General features: G+C 43.7%; 1 protein-coding gene across 1 annotated transcript in view; it reads left to right on the forward strand.

Moving 5' to 3' along the window:
• scrib (scribble planar cell polarity protein) overlaps nucleotides 1-27,653 on the forward strand; it is a 147,760-nt gene that overhangs the window by 105,559 nt on the left and 14,548 nt on the right. Inside the window, exons 28-41 of the mRNA XM_084048185.1 lie at nucleotides 960-1,016; nucleotides 3,240-3,320; nucleotides 10,473-10,922; nucleotides 12,109-12,183; nucleotides 12,352-12,408; nucleotides 13,215-13,271; nucleotides 13,894-14,019; nucleotides 16,042-16,101; nucleotides 16,491-16,670; nucleotides 17,352-17,520; nucleotides 17,759-17,978; nucleotides 19,191-19,280; nucleotides 23,661-23,846; nucleotides 27,430-27,569. Of these exons, the coding sequence (XP_083904311.1) occupies nucleotides 960-1,016; nucleotides 3,240-3,320; nucleotides 10,473-10,922; nucleotides 12,109-12,183; nucleotides 12,352-12,408; nucleotides 13,215-13,271; nucleotides 13,894-14,019; nucleotides 16,042-16,101; nucleotides 16,491-16,670; nucleotides 17,352-17,520; nucleotides 17,759-17,978; nucleotides 19,191-19,280; nucleotides 23,661-23,846; nucleotides 27,430-27,569 (1,948 nt within the window). The remainder of the gene's footprint in view (nucleotides 1-959; nucleotides 1,017-3,239; nucleotides 3,321-10,472; nucleotides 10,923-12,108; nucleotides 12,184-12,351; nucleotides 12,409-13,214; nucleotides 13,272-13,893; nucleotides 14,020-16,041; nucleotides 16,102-16,490; nucleotides 16,671-17,351; nucleotides 17,521-17,758; nucleotides 17,979-19,190; nucleotides 19,281-23,660; nucleotides 23,847-27,429; nucleotides 27,570-27,653) is intronic.

The following is a 27,653-nucleotide window of genomic DNA, read 5'->3' on the forward strand; positions in this document are numbered from 1 at the left end:
AGAAAAAAACTGACGTCTGAAGGTCTGTGTGTGTTAGGTCCAAAAAAACTGACCTGAACCCTAATGGACTGGTGAAATTAGTCCCGAGATCCGACTGATTCCGAATTTTTTTTTTCAAATAACGTTACCGAACCCGGGTGGACCCGTGACAATTTTGGTCCGATTTCGAGCCGCTCCGATTTCTTTTTTTTCTTTTTCTCCAACCCGTGACATTTGTTCCGAGATCTGATTAGTTCCGCGATCCATACAGACCCAACCCAGACTGTTGGATATTATATAGGCTATTGATCCACTCGAGACTCGAACCATGCTATTTAGTAGGCTATTATAGACTGTGATGGCAGCAGTGTTGATTTCGTCGACTAAAACTACGACGAAAAGTGTTCGTCGACTACCTTTTTTCACTGACGAAAACAAAATAAAAACTAAGCTATGATGACTAAAACTAAGACTAAATGCAAAACAAATAAAAACTAGACTAGACTAAAAACTAGACTAAAATGAGGGACTGGTGGAGAAGAGATCCAGTAGAACTGAAAGACGATGAAAATAGCAGATCTACAAGCTCACAACGCGTCGCGCTGCGATCGGCTATTTTCAGCATGCAACCAAGTGTAAAATCAGCCATTACGACGCCATCAAGGCACCGCCAACATACATTTTATTCGACTAAATCAACTGTACATTTAGTCGACTATAATCTTATGATATTTAGTCGACTTAAACTAGACAAAAACTAAAACATTTCAGATGACTAAAATATGTCTAAAACTAAATGGAATTTGATTCAAAAGACTATGACTAAAACTAAATCAAAATTTGTTGTCAAAAACAACACTGGATGGCAGCACATTGTTGCACTGTCTGCACAGCAAAATCCCCAGCGTGCATGTAATAACTCTGGGAGAGTAAATAGACTACAAAATGTTTATGTTGCTTATGTTTATGTACTTGTCCAGGAGTCTGAGATGGTGAGGGAGACGTCGCAGTGGGAGCGAGAAGAGATGGAGAAAGTGGTGAGTGAAATACTACAGGAGATCCATCAGCCGGTACAAGGCTGTCAGAGCACTAGTTGGATGAAAGAGTTGACTTTTGGTCCATGGTGGTTCAGAATGTTACCAAATATCAACTTCAGTTAAAAGGACGACTTCACCCATTTTCAACCTATCTTCATATAATTGGTTCTCACTCATGCTCATTATAATACGGTGCCGTTTTTGTCTACTCACTCTGTCTCAGAGGAGGGCTGTGGACAGTTCAGAAACCTGCCTACCAGTGACATCGTCAATGGGTGTCCACAGCCCTCCTATGAGAACCATTTTATAATGAGCATTAGTGATGACCAATTATATGAAGATACGTTGAAAATGGTTGTCCTTTGTCCTTTGTCCTTTAGCCATTTAAGCATCTAGGAGCTCACAACGTGCCGTGGGATGCACAGTGTTGTGAGCTATTTCGAGAGCTTTTTTCACCCATAATGACATGCGCAAAGTAGGGACACACCAGGTGTCCTTTTGGTGTCCAAAAGCTCCAGTTCTGTGTAGCATCCATTGGGTGAATGTTGCTTCTGCTATGGGCATTGTGTCCATAAAGTCCTACCTGCTGGGCATTGTGTCCATAAATACACAATACCTACCTACATACCTTGCATGCTTTTTTTTTTGTTTTCTGCTCCGGTAAACCATTTCAACAGAGCACCTTCTAATGTGTGTGTGGGTTTTCTATCATTTTCTTTTCCTTCTGTTATTCCCTCTACTCTTTTTTCCTTTCTCCCTTCCTCTTCCCCCTCTCTCTCCTCTCTCTTCGGTGTGTTTGGATGGATTCACCGTTACACCATCATCACCATTCATTCATCCCATCTCCTCCGTTCATTTATTATTGTTTCCTACCATTTCATCTCCTTTAAACATTCATTCATTCATTACCCTTGCAATGCAAACCCCCCTCCCTCCCCATCATCATCATTTCATTCTCATTTCACTGCTAACACCTCCATCGTGTGGCTCTGTGCGTGCTTGGGTTGTTCTCCTCCTTTACCTCCCTCTTTCCTGGTAAAAGGAGCGTATGCGATTGGAGCGCGAGGAGGCGAATCGATTGCTGGAGGAGGAGACCGAGGTGAGACTCGTCCTGGTCCCGGGGCACAGGGTCCTCAGACAAGTCTATTGTTTGGGCAGAAAGAAAGGGGGTCTGTCTGTCTACAAACATAATGCCATCTTCATTAGGATCCATGCTTGCTGCCCTTGCTTTTGTTCACTGTGTTGTTGTTGGCAGCATCCATGTGTACAGTAGCAGAATCCTCCCACCTGGTTTCAGTCTTAATCCATTTAGACCTGGAACACCTATGTGTGTAGTTGTTGCTATATCGTCTCTGTCGGGTGGAAACCTCATATTATGTCCAAAACTGTTACTTTTCAGGATTTAAAAAACGTCAAAAGTAGCAGATCGGCAAGCTCAAAACGCGCCGCTTCACACTGCGTTTCACACTGCGTTTCGCTCTGCATTTCGCACTGCATTTCGCACTGCGTTTCGCTCTGCGTTTCGCACTGTGCCTCGAGCCGCTTTTCCAGTTTGCAGATCTGCTACTTTTGATGCTTTTGTGTGACGCTGTCGTATGATCAAGTAGGGCAGTGGTTTTCAACTTTTTTGCATCAAGGACCCCGAAATTGACACACATTAGCCCAGGGACCCCCATTTGAAAAGATATGCCAGGGACCCCCAATAAGAGACGATTTTTACGGCTCTAGCAGTGATTCTTAACCATTCTAATTTCAAGGACCCCCAGTTTAACATGCATTAGGCTACAGACCCCCATTTAATGGCATTTCTGTCTCTGGGACCCCAATTTCTATTATAAAATCAATGTTAATTTAACTCGGAGAGTGTACAAATGGAACCAAATGGACCCGTTAGGGTCCATTTGGTTCCATTTGCACACTCTCTGAGTTACAGACCCATAAGGGTCCATTTGGTTCCTATCCATCATTTAGCTGGGGACCCCCTGGAACTCCCTCAAGGACCACTGGTTGAAAACCACTGCAGGTAGGGCGTTAATTTACTAAAAAGGGCTAAAGGTTAAAAAGAGCGTTCTGCCCGACAGCAACGATGTACAGTATATACTGTAGCTACAAATTAGAAGTTTTTCAGAAAACTTTAGGATTTAGAGACTGTCTAAATGGGTTAAAATACCAAAGGCCCTTTTTCTCTCTTTAACCTGACTCATGTCTTTCTCTCCCCTTTAGAGCCTAAGCGCTGGACCTCTAAAACTAGACTACAAGACCCTCGCTGCCCTGCCCACCACCAGTCTGCAGAAGGTCAACAGGGTAAGTTCTCCACCATACTGTGTCAGCTCATCATTGAGCCAACTGCTCTAGTACAGTACAAAGGGTATCCACCCCGCGCCTCAAGACACATTTAGGCTGGTCCGGTACATCTCAGGAGCGGTACTGGTATGTGTAGAACAGGGGTCTTCAACGTTTTCAGGCCAAGGACCCCCCTAGCTGAGAGAGAGATGGAGCAGGGACCCCCTCTATATTGTATAAAAGTTTAAGATTTCTTTTTTTTTTTACTTGGTCTGCTCTTTTTGTGCGGTGTAGCCGCTCCTATAAGTGGGGTTGGCCCATCCCATCCGTCGTGAAAATGTGTCTTTCGCTGTACTGATTGGCTGATAAGTATTCAGACCCTTTGCTCAGTATTGTGATTGGCTAGCGAGACGCATGATGAAATTCTTAACCTATAAATATCCCACGCACTTAAAAAAAAAAACTTTTTTTTGAAGTGAGCTTCCATCACTGTGATGACCTTAAATAACACCGCTCACTTCACACTGGGTGTGATTTTTCCCTCTACACCTATACCTCTTTGCCAAAAATAGCCGATCTACAAGCTCACAACGCCTCGCAGCGGGAGGCGTTGTGAGATTGTAGATCTGCTATTTTTGGCTAAAGTTATCAGAAAAGGGATGCTAGGGTTCAAGTGGTTAATGTAAAAAAAAAAATCATATCACACAAAGATTTGGCGGCCCCCCTGTAGTAGCTCTGAGGACCCCCTAGGGGTCCCGGACCCACTGGTGTAGAACCAGACCCCTGGTGTAGAAGGAAGGCACTGGAGCAAACACATACAATTATAGCCTTTTATTCACAGGGTGCAGGCAAACCCAGTGACATTTCGATGTCAATACATCTTTGTCAGGTCATGGCCTGGTGTTAATTTAGCAGGGGAAGGACCCCTGGGGCCTAGGGGTCCTTGGGGTGGGGGGGTGGGAGGGGGAGCAATTATAATAGTTACTTCCAAAACTGTATTAGGTGATTTTCCTGCCAAAATGGTAAACAAAACATGTTTGAAGAAAAGAAGGAAAAGAAGTCTAGAGAGTTTGTGTTTTTTTTGGGGAAGCGGTGTTGTAAATACCTGTATTCTTGTATCCTGTGCTAATGTGGGAAGCTTCAATGGCTTAGAATAGAATAGACATCCCTGTGGAATGCATCTGTTTATCCCCGCTGGACACCCATGCTATGACCCACAGGGCCAGGCAGTTTGGCCACAGAGGGGTCAGAGAATGTCATCCTCTCTCTATCGCCCATGTTCACAACGTACCGAGTCATGCATTCCTGAACCAATACAGTATACCTTGTCCTCGCTTGCTGTCTAGTCAAGGCTAAAACCCACACAAAAGGATCCGACACAATGTGATGTAATGTTGCTCTCTGGACAAACAAAGGGACAATGAGAGCAGCTGTTTGTTGGGTTCCTGCAGAGAATAACCTGGATGGTGGAAGGATTAACGTGAAGACCAAAGCCAACTCCTGAGAGAGGAACCGGAAGATCAAATGCCAACCGAAGTGGAAAAAGCGAAAATAAAGGATGCAAGACAGGCCTCAGATGCACATTTCTTCTATTTATTGAGAACGCCAATGCGTTTCGGCCTCAGCCTTCCTCAGAGCGGATTAAAAATGAACGGAAGATATGGTGAAGATTTAAAATAATGGTCATACTGTACATGCATTTCAAAGGTGTAAAAAGAAAAGAAACGTGAGTGTTTGCCACTGGCCAAAGGGTTGGACTCTGGCAGTGGTGGAAAGTAACTAAGTAGATTTACTTAAGTACTGTACTTAAGTAACATTTTGAGGTATTTGTACTTTACTTGAGTATTTCCAACTTCCAATACTTTTACTTCTACTCCACTACATCTCAGAGGCAAATATTGTACTTTTACTCCACTACAATTATTTGAACACTTCAGTTACTAGTTACTTTGTAGATTTTGATTATTATTAAAAAACATACATTAAACACTTAAGCCCTATTTACATTTTGGCCGTTTGAAAATAGCCGATCTACAAGCTCGCAATGCGTCGCATCGCGACACATTGTGAGCTTGTACTGTAGATCTGCTGTTTTCAAAAGATTGTTCTACATTTGAAAACTTGAAATGGGACATTCTGCATAATGAGTACTTTTGGTACTATATTTTTGTACTTTTACTCAAGTACATTTTGAACTCTGGACTTTTTACTTGTAACGGAGCATTTCTATATTGCAGTATTGATACTTTTACCTAAGTAACAAAATGTGAGTAATTTTATCACCACTGGACTCTTGGTGCTTGCCTGGCACTCCAGTTCCTAAAGGCTGATAAAAAAGACACCGGTCATGTTGGGGGAAGGGAAGGGGGAACAGCTGGCTACTATTCAACCCAGCCCAGCCTCTTACTCATGAGGGTTATTTTTAAACCCTTTTGGACCTGGCCTGGAATTGGACAGAGCCATGTCAGTGGGAGGGGTGCGAGACAGGGGCCGGAGAGTGTCACCAAAAAGTGTCTTTACTTTGAGTATCCATAGAACCTTAGAGGAGTCGGTTGCGTGTGGACATAATAACTGCAGACCTAGTCCTGTCGACTTAACCACAGTGAGTACTTGGATTCCAGTCAACAGATGGCTCTCTGATGGTTGATTCTTTAACGTCCTCCTTTTGATTAATTTCTGTGCTGTCTTTCTCATTGAAGTGTAGTGTAATGGTATGATTTGTGGCTATGGTTAACCCATTAAGACCCGGAACGCATCTGTGTCACTTTTTGATTTGAGCTAAAAAGCATTATTTTACACTTTGGCTATTCAAAAATAGCAGATATACAGGCTCATAGCGCGCTATGAGCTTGTAGATCTGCTATTTTTGAAAAATCGTGAAAATATGTTCAAATCTTTGAATATATATTGTATTGGGGTCTGCGGCCAAATACATATCATTTTGGGTTTGGGTCCTTGACATGAAAAAGTTTGAGAACCACTGATATAGAAGCATACGTTTTTTCAGAATACTGTTAGGATTTAGAAGACATTTGTAGAATCGGCTTCAGGTCTTAATGGGTTAAGGTTAGACAGTAGATAAATGCCACCGCTGGGGTCAGTTGATTATGCTAAGTTTGTTGTGATACTTTGTAGCACGGTGGATGTTTAGATACATGGCTTTGAAGTAGGCTTGTTCCCATCAGTACTACAATTAATTATTACCCATTAATTGTAGTAATCAGCTATAATGTAAGTCACGTGCTGAAGCTTCAAAAAGCCCAGTGTGGTGGTTTATATGCCGGAAATTGGACTAACTCATTAATAGGCCATTCAAACTGCAGCAGACCAGCAAAGAAGGAATATCACAAATATTTATGTAATTTCAAGCTGCAACTAACCAAAAATCTTTGTTTTTAGAAGTAATGTATACATTTTGTGAACACATTTTGACTTGATTTGAGCTCGGAGCCTAAACTGTAGCAACAAAAGAATTGTGTAAGGCCAGGTCTTACATGAAAAAGCTGAACAAAAAAGTCCATTTCATTTCAAACCTTTATGTATTCTCGAAAGACATTGAGGTTGCCCTCATTTACAGTGTTGTCGAGATTTAATCATTTTCCTATTAGTGAGCAGGCCATCACATAAGTAGTCTAAAGTTTTTAACTTGCAGGACACTGGGTTTTATAAGGAGAAGAACTTAGCCAACCAAATGTTCTGCAGCTGTTCAGTGGGAAAGGAATTAGCCTGCTTCATTCCACCTGTCCTGCTTTGGCCATACGTATCACAAAGGCCCGCCGAGACTGCCTTCAAGTCATGCTCTCATTACTTTTAATTTGAACACCACCATTTCTGATTAAAAATGAGGCGGTTAGGTTTGTAGGTTATTAACTTGAAGACTAGAGTGCAGTTTCAGCAGATTTCATGGGCTCATATATGCGGTAATGGTGCATGTGAAGCCTGTTAATTAGCTGTGAGAATTGACCCTCGAGGCCGATTCAAAAAATTCAAAAAAGGTCTTTTAAATCCTAACTACGTTTTCTGAAAAACTAATAGAATAAAAAATATATGCTCCTATATACCGTCTACCGTCTCTGTCGGATGGAAACCTCATATGTCCAAAACTGTGACTTTTCAGGATTCAAATAAAAAAATAGCAAAAGTGGCAGATCTACAAGCTCGAAACACATCGCTTTGCATCCCGTTTTGAGCTTGTAGATCTGCTAATTTTGACGCTTATGTGCGACGCTGTAGTATGATCAAGTAGGGCGTTAATTTACGAATAAACACAAAGATGTTAAAAGATGGAGACGAGAGGTTTCTGCCTGACGGCAACGCTATAAAGCAACAACTTAAATGACAGAGGCGTTCCCTGCTTGAAAGGTATAACAACGTATAGGTGTAACAGGTCTAAATGGGTTATAGAGCAGAGATAAACTTTGATAAGTTTTACTGTTCCCCATTCTCCTTTTTGAGCTGTTAACTCTTCCCGGCAGTGGCATGGGGCAGCTCAGTGTGGCTGGCAGTGTGATAGCTTCCTAGACACCACAACCCCAGCTGTTGTTCGCAGTCCTCTGCGTCGGTGGCCAAAAGAGCACTAGTCCACATACCAGCACTGCTGACCCTCATGCTGCTGTAGGCCACTTATAGCCCGCCCCATTGAGAACCACATTACTGTGTGTGTCACAATGCGAGTATTCTTAGGCACGGACACAAGATATGCCATGGCCATGCTGAAGGATTTCCAGGGTAGTCGGTGTGGTTTAGAGGTATATAGGTTGGTTTGAAATATGTTGAGGTGTTTTTCAGGTCTTTGGCTATTTGAAACCCATATACAAGAGTAGTTTATCTCCATGTAGTTAATGCATTTTGTAACATGGTGTATAGTGTCTACCTTCAAAGGTAGACACTATATAATACATTTATTTTCAACAGCCCCTTTCTGTCCAGTATAGTTTGCAAAGTAAGCATAGGTGTATGACATCAGAGCTTATAACATTTTTTTTTCGAAATGTCCAATATAGACAATCTACTCGCAACCCGTCGTGATGCGATGCCTTGTGACTTCATAGATTGACTATTTTCACAATGTGTCCTGCAGTTAAGTTTTAGTAGTCTTTTTGGCGACACCCCTTCCATCTCCTACATATGTCGTACGGCATTTGTCTTCATGGAAGTACCACTCAAAAAGGAATGCTCCAGGGCCCTAGCACCCGAGGATATTTTGGAACGCAGGAAGTTGTCAGAAACTATTTATTAACTGTAAAATACATTTACACTGTAAATACACTCGCAAAGAAACAAATAGTGTTAATAGTGTTTAGAGAAGTTGTCAAATAATACATTTAGGTGTAAAAAAATATACCAGTGAAAGATTATATCAAAAATGTATTTTTATTAATTGAAAAGGTTACACAGTATGATTTAAAGTGGGTACGGCAGAGGACCTGGCCTGGGAGGTGGTAACCATTACTCTGGTAACCCTCATCATAACCCATTAATGGTTCTGGAATGGTGACCACTGAGAAGCTTATCTAAGCACCAGGCACCGTCAGATTGAATGGACAGCGTCATGTGGGTGTTCCTTAGCTCTCTGGATGCCTGACAAGTGTGTCAAGTCTGTAAATAGAACTAAACACAGCACTAGGATGTGAAGACACGGTCTGTTTAATGACTTGGCAGTGGCACACACACAGAAGTCATAGGTATCAGCCTTAGATCTATTTTAAGTTCACTCACTGGAACTCAACTCCCTTACTGTAAGTCTCCCCTGTTACTGTACTTACCCCCAGTGGTGTAAAGTAACTAAGTATTTCCAGTTTTCAGTACCTTTACTTCTACTCCATTACATCTCAGAGGGAAATATTATACTTTTACTCCACTACAATTATTTGAAAATATTGTACTTTTACTTTGATTATTTGAAAACTTTAGTTACTACTTACTTTTCAATTATCAATTATTATATTATGAAACATGCATTCAATTCAATTGTATTAAAGTGTCAAATCACAACAAGTTATCTCAAGACACTTTACATGTAGAGCAGAGACCCGACAGTCCCACCCTGAGCAAGCAATTTTGCGACAGTGGCAACGAAAAACTCCCCCTTAACTGGAAGAAACCCCAGGCTCTAGGGTGGCGGCCTTCTGCCTCGACCGTGTCGGGGGGAAAGAAGAAAGAGAGAGGGAGAGACAGAAAGAGATACAAGTAGTAACAATAACAATAGTAGCAAATATAATAGTGTAAGATAGTATATGGTAATATAATATAGTACAACAATAATGTGTATGCAGTGTATGATGGTATAATATAAGAATGTTAAGATAATATACAGTATAGTGTAGTGGTATAGTGTAATGTAGTAGAAATCCACGGTCGTGCTCCATGGAGAGGCCCGGTCCGCAGTCACAGTCTTGAGCCGCAGCTTGGGGCATTAACCACTTTAGCCCTATTTTATACATAGGCTGATGCGACGCGTTGTGAGCTTGTAGATCTGCTATTTTCAAACATTTTAGTATTTTTACATTGCAGTATTGATACTTTTACTTAAGTAAAATATCTGAGTACTTTTTCCACCACTGCTTATTCCCCCTTTCTCGCTCTTTGTTTTTCCTGTTCTGTGTTTCTCACTACTGTTTTAAATCGGGTCATTACCAGACCTGTCACCATTACTACATAATCGTCTAATCGCAATTATTTTAAATATCCGCAATTATTTTTGCATAATCGTCATAATCGTTTCGATGTTGAGAAAGGTTCAACTTCATGTGGAGCTTGTAGATTGGCTATTTCAACTATTCTTCCACACATCTTGAGTATAAAATATTAAATGTGCCGTATTTTGGCCTTAATACATTATTTATTTTGATTATTTGCTCATTGTCAGTCATTTCTTTGTGTTTAAGTTTTTGTCATAATCTGCCCCGTGCAACTTTTGTTGCCTAAAAGCCACACAATTGAATTAAAGTCAATTTCATAATCGTGACAGCCCTAGTTGTTACTTTTCTCTTTTTCTGCTCTGTCATTGTCATCTTTCAGTACTATTTTAAGCGAGCTATCTTTCTCACTGTTGTTCGGCCTCTTTTCTCTCTCTCTCTCTCTCTCTCTGTACTTTGCTTTCATTTCAGTTCACACTGTACCTCTACTCTCTGTTGCTCTGTCTCTCTCTTCCCTTTTGTTCTCCCCGTTCAGTTCTCTCCCACTGTAAAACCTACTGCTCCCATGGAGGCCCCCCTGCCGGCCCACTGCGGTGCCCCCTTAGAGCCCCTGGGCTTTGGCATGGCCCACCCCTCCTCCCCGCCGCCTCTCTACCACGTGGACCCCGACGAGTCCTCCTGCCCCAGTATAAACCCAGAGACGGGGCTTCAGCGCGTCCCCTCCTCCCTGCTCTCCTCTCTCGGCGAAAGCGCCGCCGCACAAAACTCGACGATGATGCCAGGCAGCTCGGCATCATCATCCATAACCGGTGAAGAAGAGGACGAAAACCTGGTGGATTCTCAACCCATCTGCTTTAAGGAGAACCCTTTCTTGGTGGCAAATCGCAGGGGCAAGGGCCGCCCCCCGCAGGAACGCATCCTGTCGGGGCCGCCCGTCGGCTACGGGAAGCAGGGCCAACTGCAGCCCTGGTTGTACTCCTCCAAGGCAAGAAGCACACCCTGTGTGTGTGGTTTGAAGAGCTCGGCATGGTGTGTCTAATATACACTGGTTTTTGCACTACTTGGCTCACCTGTATCGCGGGGACCCCCGGCTACGGCACAGCGGAGACCTTGGAATTATGCGGCAACAGTGTGTGATGTAGCTTTACTTTATAACCGTCTTTTGCTTAGTATGATGATCCCAAGTTTTTTTGGCCAATGCTTGTGTACATAGTGGCTTTTACAGTGCAATGTGTGCATAATGTTTATAGTGTGCGTGACCTCGGTGAAGGTTCCCCCCCTCTACCCTGATAATAATAGTGCCTTGCTTTGCCCTAATTGACCTACACCGCTTGTGATGCACAGTTCACGTGTCACAAGAGTCATCATTAAAGGGATAGTTCACCCAAAAAAAGGATATTGTTTTGTTTTTGTTGCATTCCTAAGCCAATAATTTGATGGTCAGCGGACTAGTAGGCAGCGGTTCCGGTAGGAGACACAAAGGAGACTCTTTGTGTCTCTTACTCCTACCGGAACAGCTGCCGGTCATCACATTATTGGCTTAAGAATGTGACAAAAACTAAAAAATATCCTTGAATTCAAGTCTCCATGGGGTGACTAATCAATAGGGAAAAAAAGTCATTTTGGGGGTGAACTATCTATTTAAATACAGTTTGTCTTGTCAGATAATGGTTAAGTTTTGCTTGTATTAATCCCAAAATAACAAACCAATAAAAATAAAATCATGTTCGTTCAGAGTTTGAGTTGGAAGGATTGCTTTGCTGTGAGCAAGTGAAGTGGAAAAAGCCTATTGTTTTGATCACCTTGTGTGGCATTCCCTGTCAAGAGCCAACAAAACCAGGGCAGCAAATTGGCCACACTTGTTTGGTGACTCTCAAAACTGACCAGCTGAAATTCTGAAATTCACACCTTTGAGCACAACCTCTAGCAGAGTGCATGTTCATTATTATTGCTCATAATTTTGGTGGATTACCTTACTGTGATGAATCATGTTCAAACTAATCATGTGTTAAGAACATGTATATGACTGTTGTGTACATGATTAGTTTAACATGATATTGGTTTCTGTGTATATTACACTGAGGTGTCCAAACAATAAAAGAATGTAAAAGCAGTCGCTGAGTAAATGTCCCCCCCCCCCCCCCCTCCCCCACCGTTGTTTATGTTTCCAGGCGCCTTCTGGTGGTGATCTCCCGAGGACAGACAGTCCAATCAGAGACGCCCCCTACTCCCCCACCATCCAGCCGGTGAGTCCCACTATAACCCTCAGTACTCCTCCTCTCTCTAAAAAAAACCACTCATCTCCATCCTTTATTTTATGTTCTTGTCCATGAGTCACCCCTTGGTTCTATAGTCAGGATGCAGAGCTCCTTTCTGCTTGGCTCCCTCTGATCTCTCCTCCTTCCCTGCCTTAGCCCAGCCATCACTCGTCCAACAGCTCCCTGTGTGGAGGAGGCAGGGAGACCCGCTTCGTAAGTGGGTCCTATGGGCCCCTCTCTGCTCTATGCTGTGGCCTGGCTTTCTCAGCATAATACTACCACTACTCTCAGCTAGAGCTGCACAATTATATGCATTTTGGTGTATTTTCTATACCAAAAGTCCCTCAAATCTTAATGACTTCCTCTGTCATCTGTTGGTCTTTTAAATGATCAATATAATCAAGTAAAAGAGATGCAAACAGATTATTTTTTTCACTCTAAATTACCATTGGCAGCTCTACTCTGCAGTTTCTAACAAGCTCAGCTACAGCATCTTAGCATTATAGCATGTGACTGTTCCTCCCTGACTGGCTGATTACCGTTGCTTTGCTCTTTGCAAAGTGTGTTAGCGGGACCGGAGGTGTCTTGGAAGAGCCATGTCATGTGACTTGCTTGTCCGTTTGTCTATACTTGCTATTAGCTGCTGTGACATGTTTGAACTTGTTAAACTAGATCAGGACCAGGCTTCTATGTTGAAGGAAGATGTGTAATAGATTAGTAAAATTGGATGCATTTTCTGTTATCCATGGTAGACGAGTGGGAATATTTATGTTATATGGCTAACTGACAGCGTGAGAAAACAGGGATGATGTGACGAAGTTTAGCATTTTGTAAACAATATATATCGAGCCTTAACTGTTGTCTATTTACAGCTCCAAACGCTAAGGCTTGGCGACTATAGTTATGTGTTCCTCGCGTTGGTGTGAACATGCCTGTTGAAACTCAAGCCCGTGGGTGTGTCTGGTCATACGAGCCCCGTGGTGTCCATCCATGCATTCTCATTCATATTTTCTTTACAGGCAGGCATTCATTACCCCACCAACGCCACTGGCAGAGATAGCAGCAGCCCATCTTCAGTGAGTTGTCTATGGAGAGCTGGCAATTTGCCATAAAAGAAACACAATAACATGAATCAAGTAAACTTAGTTTAGGAGTCCTTTGAGACGACACTTTCACCTCCTCAGTTTACATTTTTACCATTGTGCTTCATTCATCTTCATTTTGAACCTTCAAGTTAAAGTGTTTGTTAACCACATTACCCTTGACTTTGTGCGAAATTGTCGACATTTTGAAATTTGTGCAAATCTTTGAATATAATATATTTTTTAAAGCGAACATTTTTAACTCAAATCTTTGTTTCGGGGGGTCCCTGGAACAACATATTTTGAGATGGGGGTCCGTGGCCAAATACATATAGTTTTTGAGGTCCTTGACATGAAAAAAGTTTGAGAACCACTGATATTATAGCAACATAAGTTTTGTCTAAAAACTGTAAGGATTTAGAAGACATTTGTAGAATCCCCAGAAATAGCAGATATCCAAGCTCATAGCGCAGCACTCGGTGCTATTTTGAATAGCCAAGGAATAAGATAATGGTTAAAGTGGTTAAAATCTAAAATAACAGATGCTTTCCCGATCTTAATGGGTTAAGTGTTTAATGTAGCTTTCATTAACATCAATGTTCCTCTCTTTCCTTAGACAAGACCAGGAGCCATCCAGCCGGTGGGACGTGTGTGGTCGACCCCGTCTCCCGCCAGTCCACAGGAAGGCCACAGCCCCAACCCCTTCCAGCATGGCCCCTCCCCCATCAACTCCCAGACCTCTGTAAGACCCTTCACCACCACCACCACATAGGGCTGTTGTGTATGTAGCCCGTCCCCCCTCCCCTCTCTCTCCTCTCAGCCCACTGTGATTCATTCAAAACAATAGGTTACTAACGTAACCCCGGGTCTCTGATAATATGAGCGAGATGCCCATAGCGAGACATGGAGCGAGTATTAGAAAGAGAACACTTTAGTGGGCGCCATACGGCATAGTGTACAACACATACCAAGTAAGTAAGTAGGTCGGAGAGGTATTATTGTCGTTATCAGCCAGAGAGCGGAAGTCTATCGCCGTTTCGCAGTGCGCTAGACCCCCTGGGAGATGGAGCGCAACACCTACCATCGGCTCCCATGTACTTATCGGACGACTTGCCGCACACACCTAAGCTGTGCTACTCATAACGCTGAGTTGGCGGTGCCCGGGATCGAACCCATGACCTTGTGGTCAAGAGGCAAGTGCTCTACCGACTGAGCTAGGTGTTGGAGTCTTGCATTTTAATTGCACAGGACGAAAACTGGGCCTGTGTCTACAACAGTCCAGTGGAACCCTCTTCACCCCAACGCGGTGGCACAGCCTCCCCACGGTACCAACCGTTGCTGCCCGCTGCACCAGTGAGAAATGTCACATCCCCATCGAAGTGACACCTCCTGTCGCTCAGATGAGACTATAATAGCCTCACTGTCCTGGAATGATCCGCTTTCTTCCTTGACGTGACCGACTGACCGTCCATCCCCATGTCTTCCTGAATTAATTTCATACCCAGCGTGCTCAGAGAATCATAGTCGCAGCTTTAAGCGCAGCAGCACTGCCTCATTCTCTAAGCCCTTCTGTGTGTCTGTCTGTCTGTCTCTCTCTCCGGTACATGCCCCCCCTCCCTCTCTCACATGAAACCAGCTGCCATGACCTGTTCTCTTCCACTGTCTTCTTCCAACTGTGCTGTTTTTTTTTCTCATAGTCTGCCCTCTCCTACCTGTCTGTCTGTCCTGCCTCTTCTTCCTCCTTCCCTTTGGTTTCCTACCATACGCACCCCGCCCAATCCCGTCCTGCCCTCCCTTCCTCTCTCTTGCCTCCATACCCCTCCCCTCCCTCCCCCTGCAGCCTTGCGCCCCCTCCCCTACCTCGCCCGACGAGTTCCCCATCGATTTCAAGCAGGCATACAAGGCATTCGCTGCCGTGCCTCACTCCATGGCTGTGCTGGAGTCGCCACAGGTACAGTAGGGCTCCTCCCGGCTTGTGACATCACAAAGCATGCTCTGCCGTCCCGATCCTTGTGGAGCAGGCTGGCCTATCGGAGCCTGTGTGCCGTGGCATGTGGAATGCACTCACTGTGGTCGTTGTTGTTGTTGTTTTTTGGTACCACTGTGTTATCTTTAGGGATGGGACTATAATCGTTATTATCATTTATCGTGATTAAACAAATAATCTTATCGTAGAGATGTTAATGTATAGTGAAATTGTCCTCCGTCATACACTAGGATGAATTAGCTTTTGTTGAGCTGCAAATTCAGAACCACTTAAACCCTCTATACATGATAAAACGGACCTGTAAAGAGTGCATTTGGTACGCTCTTATTTCACTTGGGACAAATCGATTCGCCAAAAATAGCAGATCAGCAAGCTCACAGCACGTTGCAACGCGTTGTGAGCATGTAGATCGGTTCTTTTTGGAAAACGTTCCCCCAGAATAGGGATGCTGGATGTTCATGTGGTTAACAAAAGTGCCATTTTAAGCTTTATTTTGATTATCGCTATAATATCGTTGATCGCAGTAATTATTGCCACAATAATGCTGACATGTAATTTTCATATGGTCCCATCCCTAGTCATCGTTATCAGTGGTGTTGCTTTTTAAAAGAATTTCTCTCCCAAATACAACTGAACGCCCTTTGCGTGGTTTCCTGTGCCGACAGTCTCCTGACACCCCTTCTTTACCTCCCTGCTTGCTGCACTTTCCCTATCTTTGTGCTCGGTGTAAAGGGGTCATTTTGTTGTACTAAAGTTTGCCTTTGTTCCGTCCCACAGGACCACTATGGTGTGAGGAACAATGTCCACCCCATGCAGCCTCCTTCTCCTTCTCCAGAGGTGAGTTTGCTCTTGTCCGAGTGGTTAGTATTTGAGGGTTTTAAATTAATTTCTAGTTTTTATAACAACCTGTTTGTTAAATGTTGAGGTTGAATAAAGTACCTACCTACATGTCATGGGATGTTGTCAGTGGATAAGGTAAGCCTATGTTTAAATGTTGGCAAGAAGATGGATGATTTTGAAATATTTAAGGTATTTCAAGTGTTGGCCACAAAAAACCCATGGCACTTTTCCAGGTGCCCTTTCAAGTACAGATGCGAGTATCTCCCCAGATTACTTCTAAAGGTTGTGTGAAACGTATACGTTCCTGTATCGGCACCCTATAACAGCACCGTTCTAATTGGACGTAGTCACAACAAAGTCACAACTTGTGTTGGGCCATTTTTCAGCCTGAGTCCCTCAACGAGGTGTTTGATGACGAGCTAGTGGGGTACGAGGGGGCCGGGGGCAGGGGGGGTGTGACCGGCTCGGTCTCTCCCCGGCACTCCCTCTCCTCCTCTGACCGTCGGGATTATATGAGTCTGGCGGCCGTGCCTCACCTCTCCAGACCCTCTCTGGACATGATGCAGGTATACCCACCGGTCTCTTCACGACAGCCTTCCCCCAGTCGGGCTGTGATCTGATGGGTGGCGGTTGTCCCTCTGTCCTGTAGCAATCATGGGAGTTGGCATTGCTGCCGTTGTGTCAGGAATGTGACTGCGGAAGATCAGACTTCGATCAGAAAATCGAGTTTTGGTGTTGGGTCAAATAATTTGAATGCCTAATTTCTTTTATACTTTTCTTCTATTGCCTCTCTTATTATCCATCCTTATCCATCTTAAGCGCCTCGGCCAAAACTAAAATATGTAATGGTCGTCTCATCAGTTGTTTTCAGTCTTCTTTCATTTGTTGTTTATGGGCTCTTGCCAACAATTCATTTCTTCATATGGGTGAGAACTGGGAACGTAACACCAGTAACCAGCAATTTCTTTTCAGCTGTGACTGGTGAGTTAGTCTACTTTAGCAGCAACTTTGGTTAGAAGTTCCTGTTTATAGTCTTCCTTGTGTGCAGGCTGCTACAAAAGTAATTATTAAGTGGATTGATAATTCGATTGCTAGTCCAAGACTAGCCACTGACTGGGGTCAGTGAGGAGAATGGTTTATGTCTGACCCTGATCAACCATTTACTTTAACAGTTGGGCTGCTAAAGGCGTCCTCTGTTTTTACCTACAGTACACCTTTACTCATGTGTGTCAACCTTCCCTCTGCAGAGTCAGACTCCTTCTCCAGCCGGTGGTAAAGACAGTCCGGAGCAGCGCTCGTTCAGGGACAGACAGAAGTACTTTGAGATCGACGTCAAGCAGCAGACGCCGGAGAAACCCAAAGCTCGCGTCTCCCTCGTGGGAGAGGACGACCTGAAGAAGATGAGGGAAGAGGAAGGTCAGTTTCCACAGACGTCTTTATCCATGTACTTTTTTTACCTCCCTGCTTGCTGCACTTTCAAAGAACCGCTCTACAAGCTTGTAGATCTGCCATTTTTGCCGAATCGATTTGCATAGAGTAAAATAGAAATGCACTCTTTACAGGTCCGTTTTATCATGTATAGAGGGTTTAAGTGGTTCTGAATTTGCAGCTCAAATGGTCTCTCTAAACAAACCTATTCTGTCCCAAACCTCAGAGATGAGGTTTCAGCAGCGGGCGCGCGAGTACCTGCTGGACGAAGACGAGGAGGACGAAGAGGACGACCTGGCCCAGCAGGTGGCGGACATGAAGGCCACGGGCAAGGTGCTGCTGGACGGAGTGGAGTACAACGTGGAGCCCGCGTCCACGCCCTCCAGACAGTGTTCCACGCCGCCCAGCTACAACGTCACGCCGCCCAGCTACTGCGGCAGCTCCGGGTAAGACGACACACATGACCACTGTGAGAACATTCATCAGGGTTTGAAGGTTTTTAGCAGTGGCGTGCACAGACATTTTGAGGGGCAGGTGCTCAAGTAAATTATACTTTTTTTTTGTTTACTTGGTCTGCTCTTTTTTCCCTCTACAGCTATACCTCTTTGCCAAAAATAGCAGATCTACAAGCCCACAACACCTCGCGCTGCGAGGCGTTGTGGGCTTGTAGAGTTCTCCTCAGAAAAGATGCTAGGTTTCGAGTGGTTATGGTAAAAAGAAAAATCATATCACATAAAGATTTGGCGGACCCCCTGTTGTAACTCTGAGGACCCCCTAGGGGTCCCGGACCCCCTGTTGAAGACCCCTGCTGTAAACTGGGCACACTTCAAAAGGGCACTTCTGGTCAAGAGGGCAAAGGGCAGGTGCTCCAGCACCACCTAGAGTCTATCTGTGCACGTCCCTGGTTTTTAGCCACTATAGACCAGTGGTTCTCAAACATTTTAATTACAAGGACCCCCCCATAACGGTTTGAGACGCTGAGGAAGGCGTATAAGTGCTGAAACACGTCCGTTTCTCGAGGTAGACTTGCTGCTGCTGTGCAAACCGCTATTAAAAAGCAGTGGTGGAAGAAGTACTCAGATATTTTACTTAAGTAAAAGTAGCAAAACCACAATATAAAAATACTCCTGTTACAAGTAAAAGGCCTGCGTTCTAAATGTTACCCGAGTAAAAGTACAAAAGTATCGGCATCAACATATTCTTAAACTTAAAACCAAAAGTAAAAGTACTAATGTTTGAAAATAGCCTATGTATAAAATAGGGCTGAAGTGGTTAATGTATGTTTTATAATATAGTTATTTATATCTGCAAAGTAACTAGTAACTAAAGTTTGCAAATAATTGTAGTGGAGTAAAAGACACCATATTTGCCTCTGAGATGTAGTGGAGTAGAAGTAAAAGTATAGCAAATTGGAAATACTCTAGTAAAGTAAAAAGTAACTCAAAATTGTACTTAAGTACATGTACTTAGTTACTTTCCACCACTGTTAGAAATAATATAGAAATGACTAAAGAGAGTGCGGATAATCCTTTCACTGTATATCGTCAAGAATCTGCTCCCAGTTAAATTCCAAGAGAGCACACCTCAAGACTCTCCTGTAGGAGAGTTGCCTTAAAGCAGACTATTAATTCATCTGTCCTTTCTCTCTCTGTGTGTAGGCCCTCCTCAGTAGATGGTAAAGCAGACTCTCAGAGGAATTCCCTGGAAGGAAGCATGGGATGGGAGCAACGGCCCAACTCTATGACCGGGTAAATAACACTTTAACTATAAGAGAGAACATTATGCGCAGACGAAAAGTGAAGATAAATCGAGAATTACTGTATAAAGCTTTGGAAAAGTCATTTAACACATTGGGTGCCAAAGCCGTATATATACTTCTTTTCAAAAACTGATGTCGAGTGACAAAACCGTATATATATACGTTTTTTGAAAAGAAAATGAAAAAAATGAATATATATATATATATATATATATTTTTTTTTTTTTCTTTTTTTTTTTCCTTCACAGCACCAGGAGATATGATTTTTCGAAGATTTAGACTTTAATCCACTTCCTGGTTAACTTATGACTTCAAAAGCCTGTATCTCTGCTCCTGTGTACTTTTTTTTTTTACAATGTATTTTTTACTATTTTCAACTGGCTGCAACTATGGAACGGATTACAGAATGTTTTTATTTTTTTTCCCCCGATTGTACGAGACCTCTATGTGACTACTTGAAAAAGGTTAAAAAATGGTTAAAAATCGGGGCGTCCGCTGGCCTAGCGGTCCAGGCGCATACCACATATGCTGGTAATCCAGTTTGACAGCGTGTCGCGGGTTCGACTCCCGTTCCCGACGACCTTTGCTGTGTGTCTCCCTCCATCTCTCTCCCCATTTCCTGTCAGTCTACTGTCCTGTCCAAATAAAGGCATAAAAGCCCCCAAAAATATCTTTTAAAAAAAATGGTTAAAAATCCAGGCACTCAACGTACACTTTTTTAATAAAACTCTGGCACCCCAAGTGTTAATGGGACTTAATCCCCTTTTCCTGTGATGGAGGCTTTAACAAGCTGGCAGCACGCTAGTTTCCCATTACAAATTACATCTAAGGGGCGGGGGATTGCTCGAGAAAAAAGGACGCTTCACCGGCGCGTTTCAATGTTGTGGCGCCCTAGTAGGGTCATCTGTAGCACTTCCGTGACCGTGGAGAGCAAAGGTCCGTTTCTCAATGGATTTGTCATCTAGGAGGGTTATTAAACAAATTTAGCCGGGGTGTATCTTTAAAAGGGGCGGGGAAAATTTGTGAGAGACCAAAATCCAAAATGGCTGCCGTGAAAATTAACTTTTTAAATGGTTTGACCTACAATGATGCACACTACATGGTTTCAGAGCTTATTTTGGTCAAGGAATACATATTTGGTGTTTATATAACTGACCTATTGTTGACCTTCAAATGCAAAATATTTTGTTCTAGTGACCCCCAGAAGCAAAGATGAGTAAAAAATGTTTGCTTAAAAAACATATATTCAAAGATTTGCACAAGTTGTCACGAAAAAAAAGAATTGCAGATCTACAAGCTCATAGTTTGTCACTTCATGCCGTGCTATGAGCTTATAAATCTGCTATTTTTGAATATCTAAAATAAAAAATGACACAGATGCTTTCCCAGTTTTAATGGGTTAAGGTATGTTTGTAGTATGCGTCAGCATTTTAACATTATTCTATTGTAATTGACTAGTGTGTGTGAAAGTCCAATGCTCTTTACAATGAGGACACATATTTAGATCTGAACACAAACAATTTGCTTTTATTTTTGAAACCCAGTACAATGGGTTGAACCAGACAATCCAGTTATCAGGCACAGACTCTACGAGATATACAAACAGAAGGAAATGTACGGGAACATTTCCTGTCATTCCATTTGTTAGGAGGAATATCGTGGTTGGTTTGCCCACAGTGTTTGTCCAATAATTCATTGTTGGGTTCACCTGCGAGCCAAAGAGTGAAGTTCACCTTGAAGAAAAAAAGAAAATGAATAAACTTGCACACTCATCTGCTCCAATTTAATGACAATGTTTCGAGCCGAACAGGTCACGTTATTTATTATATAGTGGGTGGAACAACCCAATAGGGCAGGGTAATAATTATCCCATTTAGACTTGAGGCAGACACTAAAAGTTTTCTGAAAAACTTTAAAAAAATGTAGAATTATGTTGCTATATATCGCCTCTGTCTAGTGGAAACCTCATCTGGCATACTTTTCAGGATTCCAATTGTTTAATAGAAAAAAATGCAGATCCACAAGCTCAAAACGTGCTGCTTCGCACCACGTTTCGAGCTTGTGGATCTGTAGGGCATTAATTTATGAAAAAACACAACAAGTTAGAATGTGGAGATAAGAGGTTTCTGCCCGACAACAGCGATACATAGCAACAACTGAAATGACACAGATGCGTTCCCAGCTTGAAAGGTAGAACAACTTATAGGTGTAACAGGTCTAAATGGTTTAAGGTATAAAAAAAAAAAGCTCACCTTGGACCCATCAGACCACATCCAACTGCCCTCCTTGTGAAGGTCACTCAGTCCGTTCCAGGTGGGTTGGTCCTGCGGGTCACAGTTCTTGATCAGGGCTCGGACGAAGTTGTGCTCCTCAGTGCTGTGGATGGACACCAGGTTGGCGTTTTGAGACAAGCAGTTGAGCTCTGCGTCGGCCCAGGTCATACCTTCAGCGACATACTTGTAGCTGTGGCAGCCAAAGCTGAACCAGAAGTTTGCGCAGGTCGCTTCAGGCTCAGCAGCAGTGTGCATGGTGCCTAGTGCCAGCAGCACCAGCAGGCCTAGGAGATGACGAGGAATCAGGAGCATGTTTTCAGGTTTTCTCTGCTGCTATCTGTCATTAAGGCTGGCTTGTCTTTATACAGTATCTGCTCCACAGAGGACAGGGCATCTGCACAACTGGCATATGATTGGTCGCAATGCTATTGATAAAAATGTGCCTACAATGACTCAGCAGACAGTTATCACAGCATCGTATATGTGCTGAGTCAATCAATTATCCAGTTCTAGGCAACATAGAAGGGGGCGGGGGGACTTTTTTTTTTTTTGTATTAAAGACATATTTCAACGTTAAAAATGAGTGGTATTCCCCTATAGACAGGGATTAACAGGACACAGGTGAACTCAACAGACAATCAACACTAGGATAGGCTGGGGGACTAAGAGGACACAGGTGGAAACACTGACACAATCACAAGACTGGTTAGACAAGGCAGGTAAAAGTAAGTAGGCAGACAGTAAACACTGGGAGCAATACTACAAAATAAGTAGTGACTTAATGAGTTGACCTTTAAATTCACCTCAAGCAACTAACCTTTCTAGCTTTGCATACAGAATACTATATTATGTTAGGCTATGGTGCTAATTTATTTTTGGTTCATTATGAAAATGTGATGGGATGAACTGGACACCATATTCTCAGTAGCCTACACTATTGAATGGGAAACCGCACATCAGTAACTGTTGTTTACACACAAACATTGACTTTATTGACCTCAGAGATTACTTCTGTGTACTTATACTGCATATTATTCAACTCATCATGAGCAGAGCTTTCATTAGAGCCTAATAAGAAGTCTCTGTGACGATTGTGAAAAAAACTAGCTAATAATTGGCAGCCATCTTGCATTTGAAGGACAACAATAGGTCAAATCATTATATAAAAACATATAAACCATTGAGAAACGGACCTTTGCTCTCCACGGTCACGGAAGTGCCACAGATGACCCTACTACCCTGCTTCTAAATTTCGCCGTTTTTCTTTTCTTCACGCCGTTTGGTGCCCCCACCAAGGTTGGTGCCCTGTGCTGCGCTGTTGTTATCCGCCAGATTGGGACGTTCACGGCATATTTTGCACCATCACGGTGCGTTCATCATCGGTGACGAGTGCCTGTAACGCAGCCAGCAAGCGTGCTGGCTGCGAGACGTGCGACTGACTGTGTCTGTGTGTCAGCATTCGAGGCCACACTCAGAAAATCACGTGCAGCATGCGTCCCCTCCCCCTGCGCCTAATGGCTCTGTATGGGGCCAACGCGTGCTTTAGCGTGATTGTGTGAGTGTGGCTTCAGGAAGTAAATTCCTGTCCCAGCGGTCCCAGCTGTTGGTACGCGAAAGCGCTTCCCCTTCGTCTGATGTGCCGCGCAGCGTGCATTTTGACGACGCATGCGCACCTGCGCACCAGTTATGTGCACCCCTGGACATAAATATAAGTTTTGATCTCACAGTATTAGACGTATTTGTTATTCTTCAAGTTGTAGCCAATATTTTTCCATTATTATACCAGTTGTGATTCATACAATTTTGTACTGTATATGTGTTAAAAAAGTTAGCGCCTTTGTTGGTTGTTAAACCTAAAAAAGATCTACAAGCTCAAAACGCGTCGCTTCACACCGCTTTTTGATCTTGTGGATATGCTACTTTTGCTACTTTTGTGTGACGCTATGGAATCAAGGTCAAGGCAATGCATTTTACGAAAAAAAAACACAAAAAGTTAGAATATGGAGATAAAGAGGATTCTATAATGTACATCTGTGTAAGTATTGGCATGTTGTATTTCATGTGATTATATCCATTTTTCTGGTGTGTTTTCTCAGTCTCATCCCCGGGTACCCCGGCGAGTCATCGGCGGCTCCCATCCGTACGGCCAAAGCGGAGCGCCGGCACCAGGAGAGGCTGCGCATGCAGAGCCCCGAGCTGGCCGTGGCCCTCGACAAGGACATGTCGCCCGCCGAGAAACGAGCTCTGGAGGCAGAGAAGAGAGCCATGTGGAGGGCAGCACGGTAAAATAAATACCCAAATACACACACACACACACAAAGGTGTATTTTAAAGTTTTTACTAAAGACGAGAGGCCGGTATTCAGGCAACGGATGGAGAGTACCATAGCGTTAAGGAGAACTCCTTCTAACGCTATGGACCAGAGCTAACAAATACCCCAAAAAAAAACAATGGTGCCTGTTCTTTTTATTTAGTATTACTTTCCCTAGCGTCCCATCTCTCTGTGCCTTTTCCCTTTTCATCTTAACCTTTCTTTCCATTTTTCCTCTCAACTTTTTGTCTTTGATTTATCCCCGTTGACCTTTTAGTCGCTCAAAATGTTCTTGTGGTAGAGGTTAGTGACCCCTTTGCTTCTGACGCAGGCTGCCAGTCAGCCGTGGGTCGGTAACCCGAGTTCGGTTCATTTCCCAGCAGCCCCTCCTCTTCTTCAGCCAGCTGTTCAGAAATACAGAGTGAATGTTGATACAGCTTTGTGACACAGAATGACCGTCTGTTTACATAGTCTGTGCCTCTCTCTCCTCTTCTCTTCATACCGTTTTTCCTGTCTGCTACACTGATCTCATTGATTCTTCCCAAATAGAGCCCAACCGATATATCGTTGTTTGACTTTTTTTTGATGACCTCGGTTTCAGCAATTATAGCCGACATGTCCTGATTTTTAAACACTTTGGTTGTGCCAAGTAAATAAATACATAATTGCCAATAGTGCCAGCGATTTTTTTATTTTTCTTACCTTTTCAATTAATCACAGAATATTTATCTCCAATATGATCGATCCCCCGATCGTTGCTAAACACAGAGGTTTTTCTCTGCGACCCTCCGTTCTTTAGTTATTGGCTGTTGAATATAGCTTGTTCTCGACAAAAACTCAGAAAGGAGGCAGAGACAAATTAGATTTTTCTAAATCTTTTAACATTAGATCGGACAGGGCTGGGTTTGTTGTGATCACATTATTTCCGGATCTATACTCTTCTCCAGAAGTCATAGGTTGGGGAACAGCGCCATCTAGCGCAAACACTGAAAACACGGTTTGGACATGTGTAAGACATCTTTGGCACTCTGGGCCTTGGAAAAAAATGGACGTGTTACACGTCAATGGCACCGAATGAGTTAGACCTGGTGTCCTTATAGGCAAACATGTATGTTTTTAAAGGTTTTAAAAAAATACAATCTGCAAGCTCACTACGCATTGCGACTGGCTATTGTGTAGCCTTTTTGAATGGGCCACATGGCTATGGAACCGTTGGTTACAAAGGATACTTACTTATTGTTTTAAATGAATAAGGCTTAAAGTGGTTAAATACAATAAAATCACTTGATCAGAAAATCAGCTGCTCACTCCTCATGCATTGAAAATAAGTAGTGAAGGAAGCATGAGCTCAGTTCGGGGCTCTCCCCAGGCTGACAGAGTGAGAGTAGTACCCAGGATTACTGCTTAGGCAATTGGCACTGGGTGAAAAAAATGGGTTTCAAAAATTGTGGGATAAAAAATAAAATCAGGATCAGCATCGGACCCAAAAAACGTGTGATCGGTCGGGCTCTATCCTTAACTCTACTGTTACCTTCCATTCTTCTGTTGGTTGTTTCTGTCCTTACGTCTCTTTATCCTTCCTCCCTCTCCTTGTTCCTTCCTGCCTCCCTTCCCTCCCTCCCTCCCTCCCTCCCTCCCTTCCCTCCCTCCCTCTCTCCCTATTTTCTTCCTCCCTTTTTTCTTGTCCTCTGGTTACATTTCTCCTCATCCTCCTCTCCCCTACCCTCCTCTTCCTGGTTCCCCTGGTTCTTTCTTTCCCTCCTTCCTATCCTCCCTGGTCATTGTTGGTGGTTGTTTTCTCCAGGCCCTATGGCCTAGAGGATGATGTTAAACAGTATGAGCAGGACCTGGCTAAGAGGCTGTACCAGGCCAGGGTGAGGGCGTCTCATCAGCCCGCCACCTCCTCCTCCTCCTCCACCACTACTGCTGCCTCCACCACTACTTGCTCTACTCCTCCTCCTCCTCCTCCTGCTGCCTCCGCTGCCTCCCAGCTCAGGTCTGCTTCCTCTGCCCACAGTGGGCTGGACGGCACGGCATCGTGGGGTGGTGTGGCACACTGCTTTTTGCGTGGGTTGGGAGATCGGGGGTGGGGGGGGGTCGGGTGGGGCACGCATAGAGATGGATAAGATCTAAAGCAAGCACTCACAGCAACGTTGTGACAGTGCTTCTTCCACTGCCCATGTGTTTTTTTCTTTTTGTGGATGCTGTCTTGCTTCTGCACGTCTTGGCCTTTATCCATTTACTGTGAAGCTCTCTCTCTCTCTCTCTCTCTCTCTCTCTCTCTCTCTCTCTCTCTCTCTCGCTCATATCACATCTGTCGTGAGGTGAGACCCCCCTCTCATCGTCTCGTTTCACCACTTGTCTCATTCCATCATCTGTCTTCCTTGCTATATCTTGGTCTTGATTTCAGTGCACCATCCTACTAACATACACAGCCCACACAGTGTAAAGCTGCCAGTGACATGATGAGTTTAAAGCAATAGTTCAACCCCAAAATGATGTTTTTTCTATTGATTAGTGCAGTGGTTCTCAAACTTTTTCATGTCAAGGACCCCCAAATTGACACTTATTACCCGACAGACCCCCATTTGAAAAGATATGCCAGGGACCCCAATAAGAGAAGGTTTTTACGGCTCTCTAGCAGCGATTCTCAACCATTTTAATTTCAAGGACCCCCAGTTTAACATGCATTAGGCTACGGACCCCCATTTAATGGCATTTATACCTCTGGGACCCCAATTCATATTGTAAAATCAATGTTAATTTAACTCTGAGAGTGTACAAATGGAACCAAATGGACCCTAACGGGTCCATTTGGTTCCATTTGTACACTCTCAGAGTTACAGACCCATAAGGGTCCAATTGGTTCCTGTCCATCAATTAGCTGGTGACCCCCTGGAACCCCCTCAAGTACCCCTGGGGGTCCCCGGACCCCACTTTGAGAACCTATGGATTAGTCACCCCATGGAGACCTGAATTCGTGGAGATTATTTTTGTTTTTGTCACATTCCTAAGCCAATAATTTGACGACCGGCAGAAGGTTCCGGTAGAGACACAAAGAGTCTCCTTTGTGTCTCCTACCGGAAACCGCTGCCTACCAATCAAATTATTGGCTTAGGAATGTGACAAAAACAAAACAATCTCCATGAATTCAAGTCTCCATGGGTAAGTTATCGATAGAAAAAAAAAGTAATTTGGGGGTGAACTATCCCTTTAAGCCGGGTATATCCCATGAGGGTTGTCCTTATCCTGGAGTGCATCCCCTTAGTTTCACTGTATTGATCACTGATCGGTCCATTAGACGGAGTGAGACGACCGCAAACCAGGACAAGGAGCAACCCGTAGTTGGCAACACAAGTACACTACGCACCTTGTGGTTGTGTGTGTGCGTGTGTGTATGTGCGTGCGTGTGTGTGCGCACGAGCGTCTTATCAGCCACTCTATCGATCTTTCTTCTCTCTTTCTCTCCCTCTTCTTCCTCTTACTTTGCTATCTCTCTCTCTCTCCTCTAATCCATCTAATCCCATCTCACACCCTTTCTTTCTCTCCCGCAGAATGAAGTCTTTGGAGCAGGATGCGCTCAAAGCTCAGATGGTCATCGCCAAGTCTCGAGAGGGGAAGAAGCGCGGTACGCTAGACCAGCTGGCGGAGTCGCCCTCACCCGCACCCACGCCCTCTCCCACCCCTCTGGAAGGTGGGTCACACCTACATACTCAAAATCATTTCACCCCTTTTTGTATCTCCTACGTCATCCCAATGGCCAACCTGTCTGATGTGT

This window comes from Gymnoscopelus microlampas (assembly GCF_963454915.1).
Source record: "Gymnoscopelus microlampas genome assembly, chromosome: 22".
Taxonomy (NCBI): Eukaryota; Metazoa; Chordata; class Actinopteri; order Myctophiformes; family Myctophidae; genus Gymnoscopelus; species Gymnoscopelus microlampas.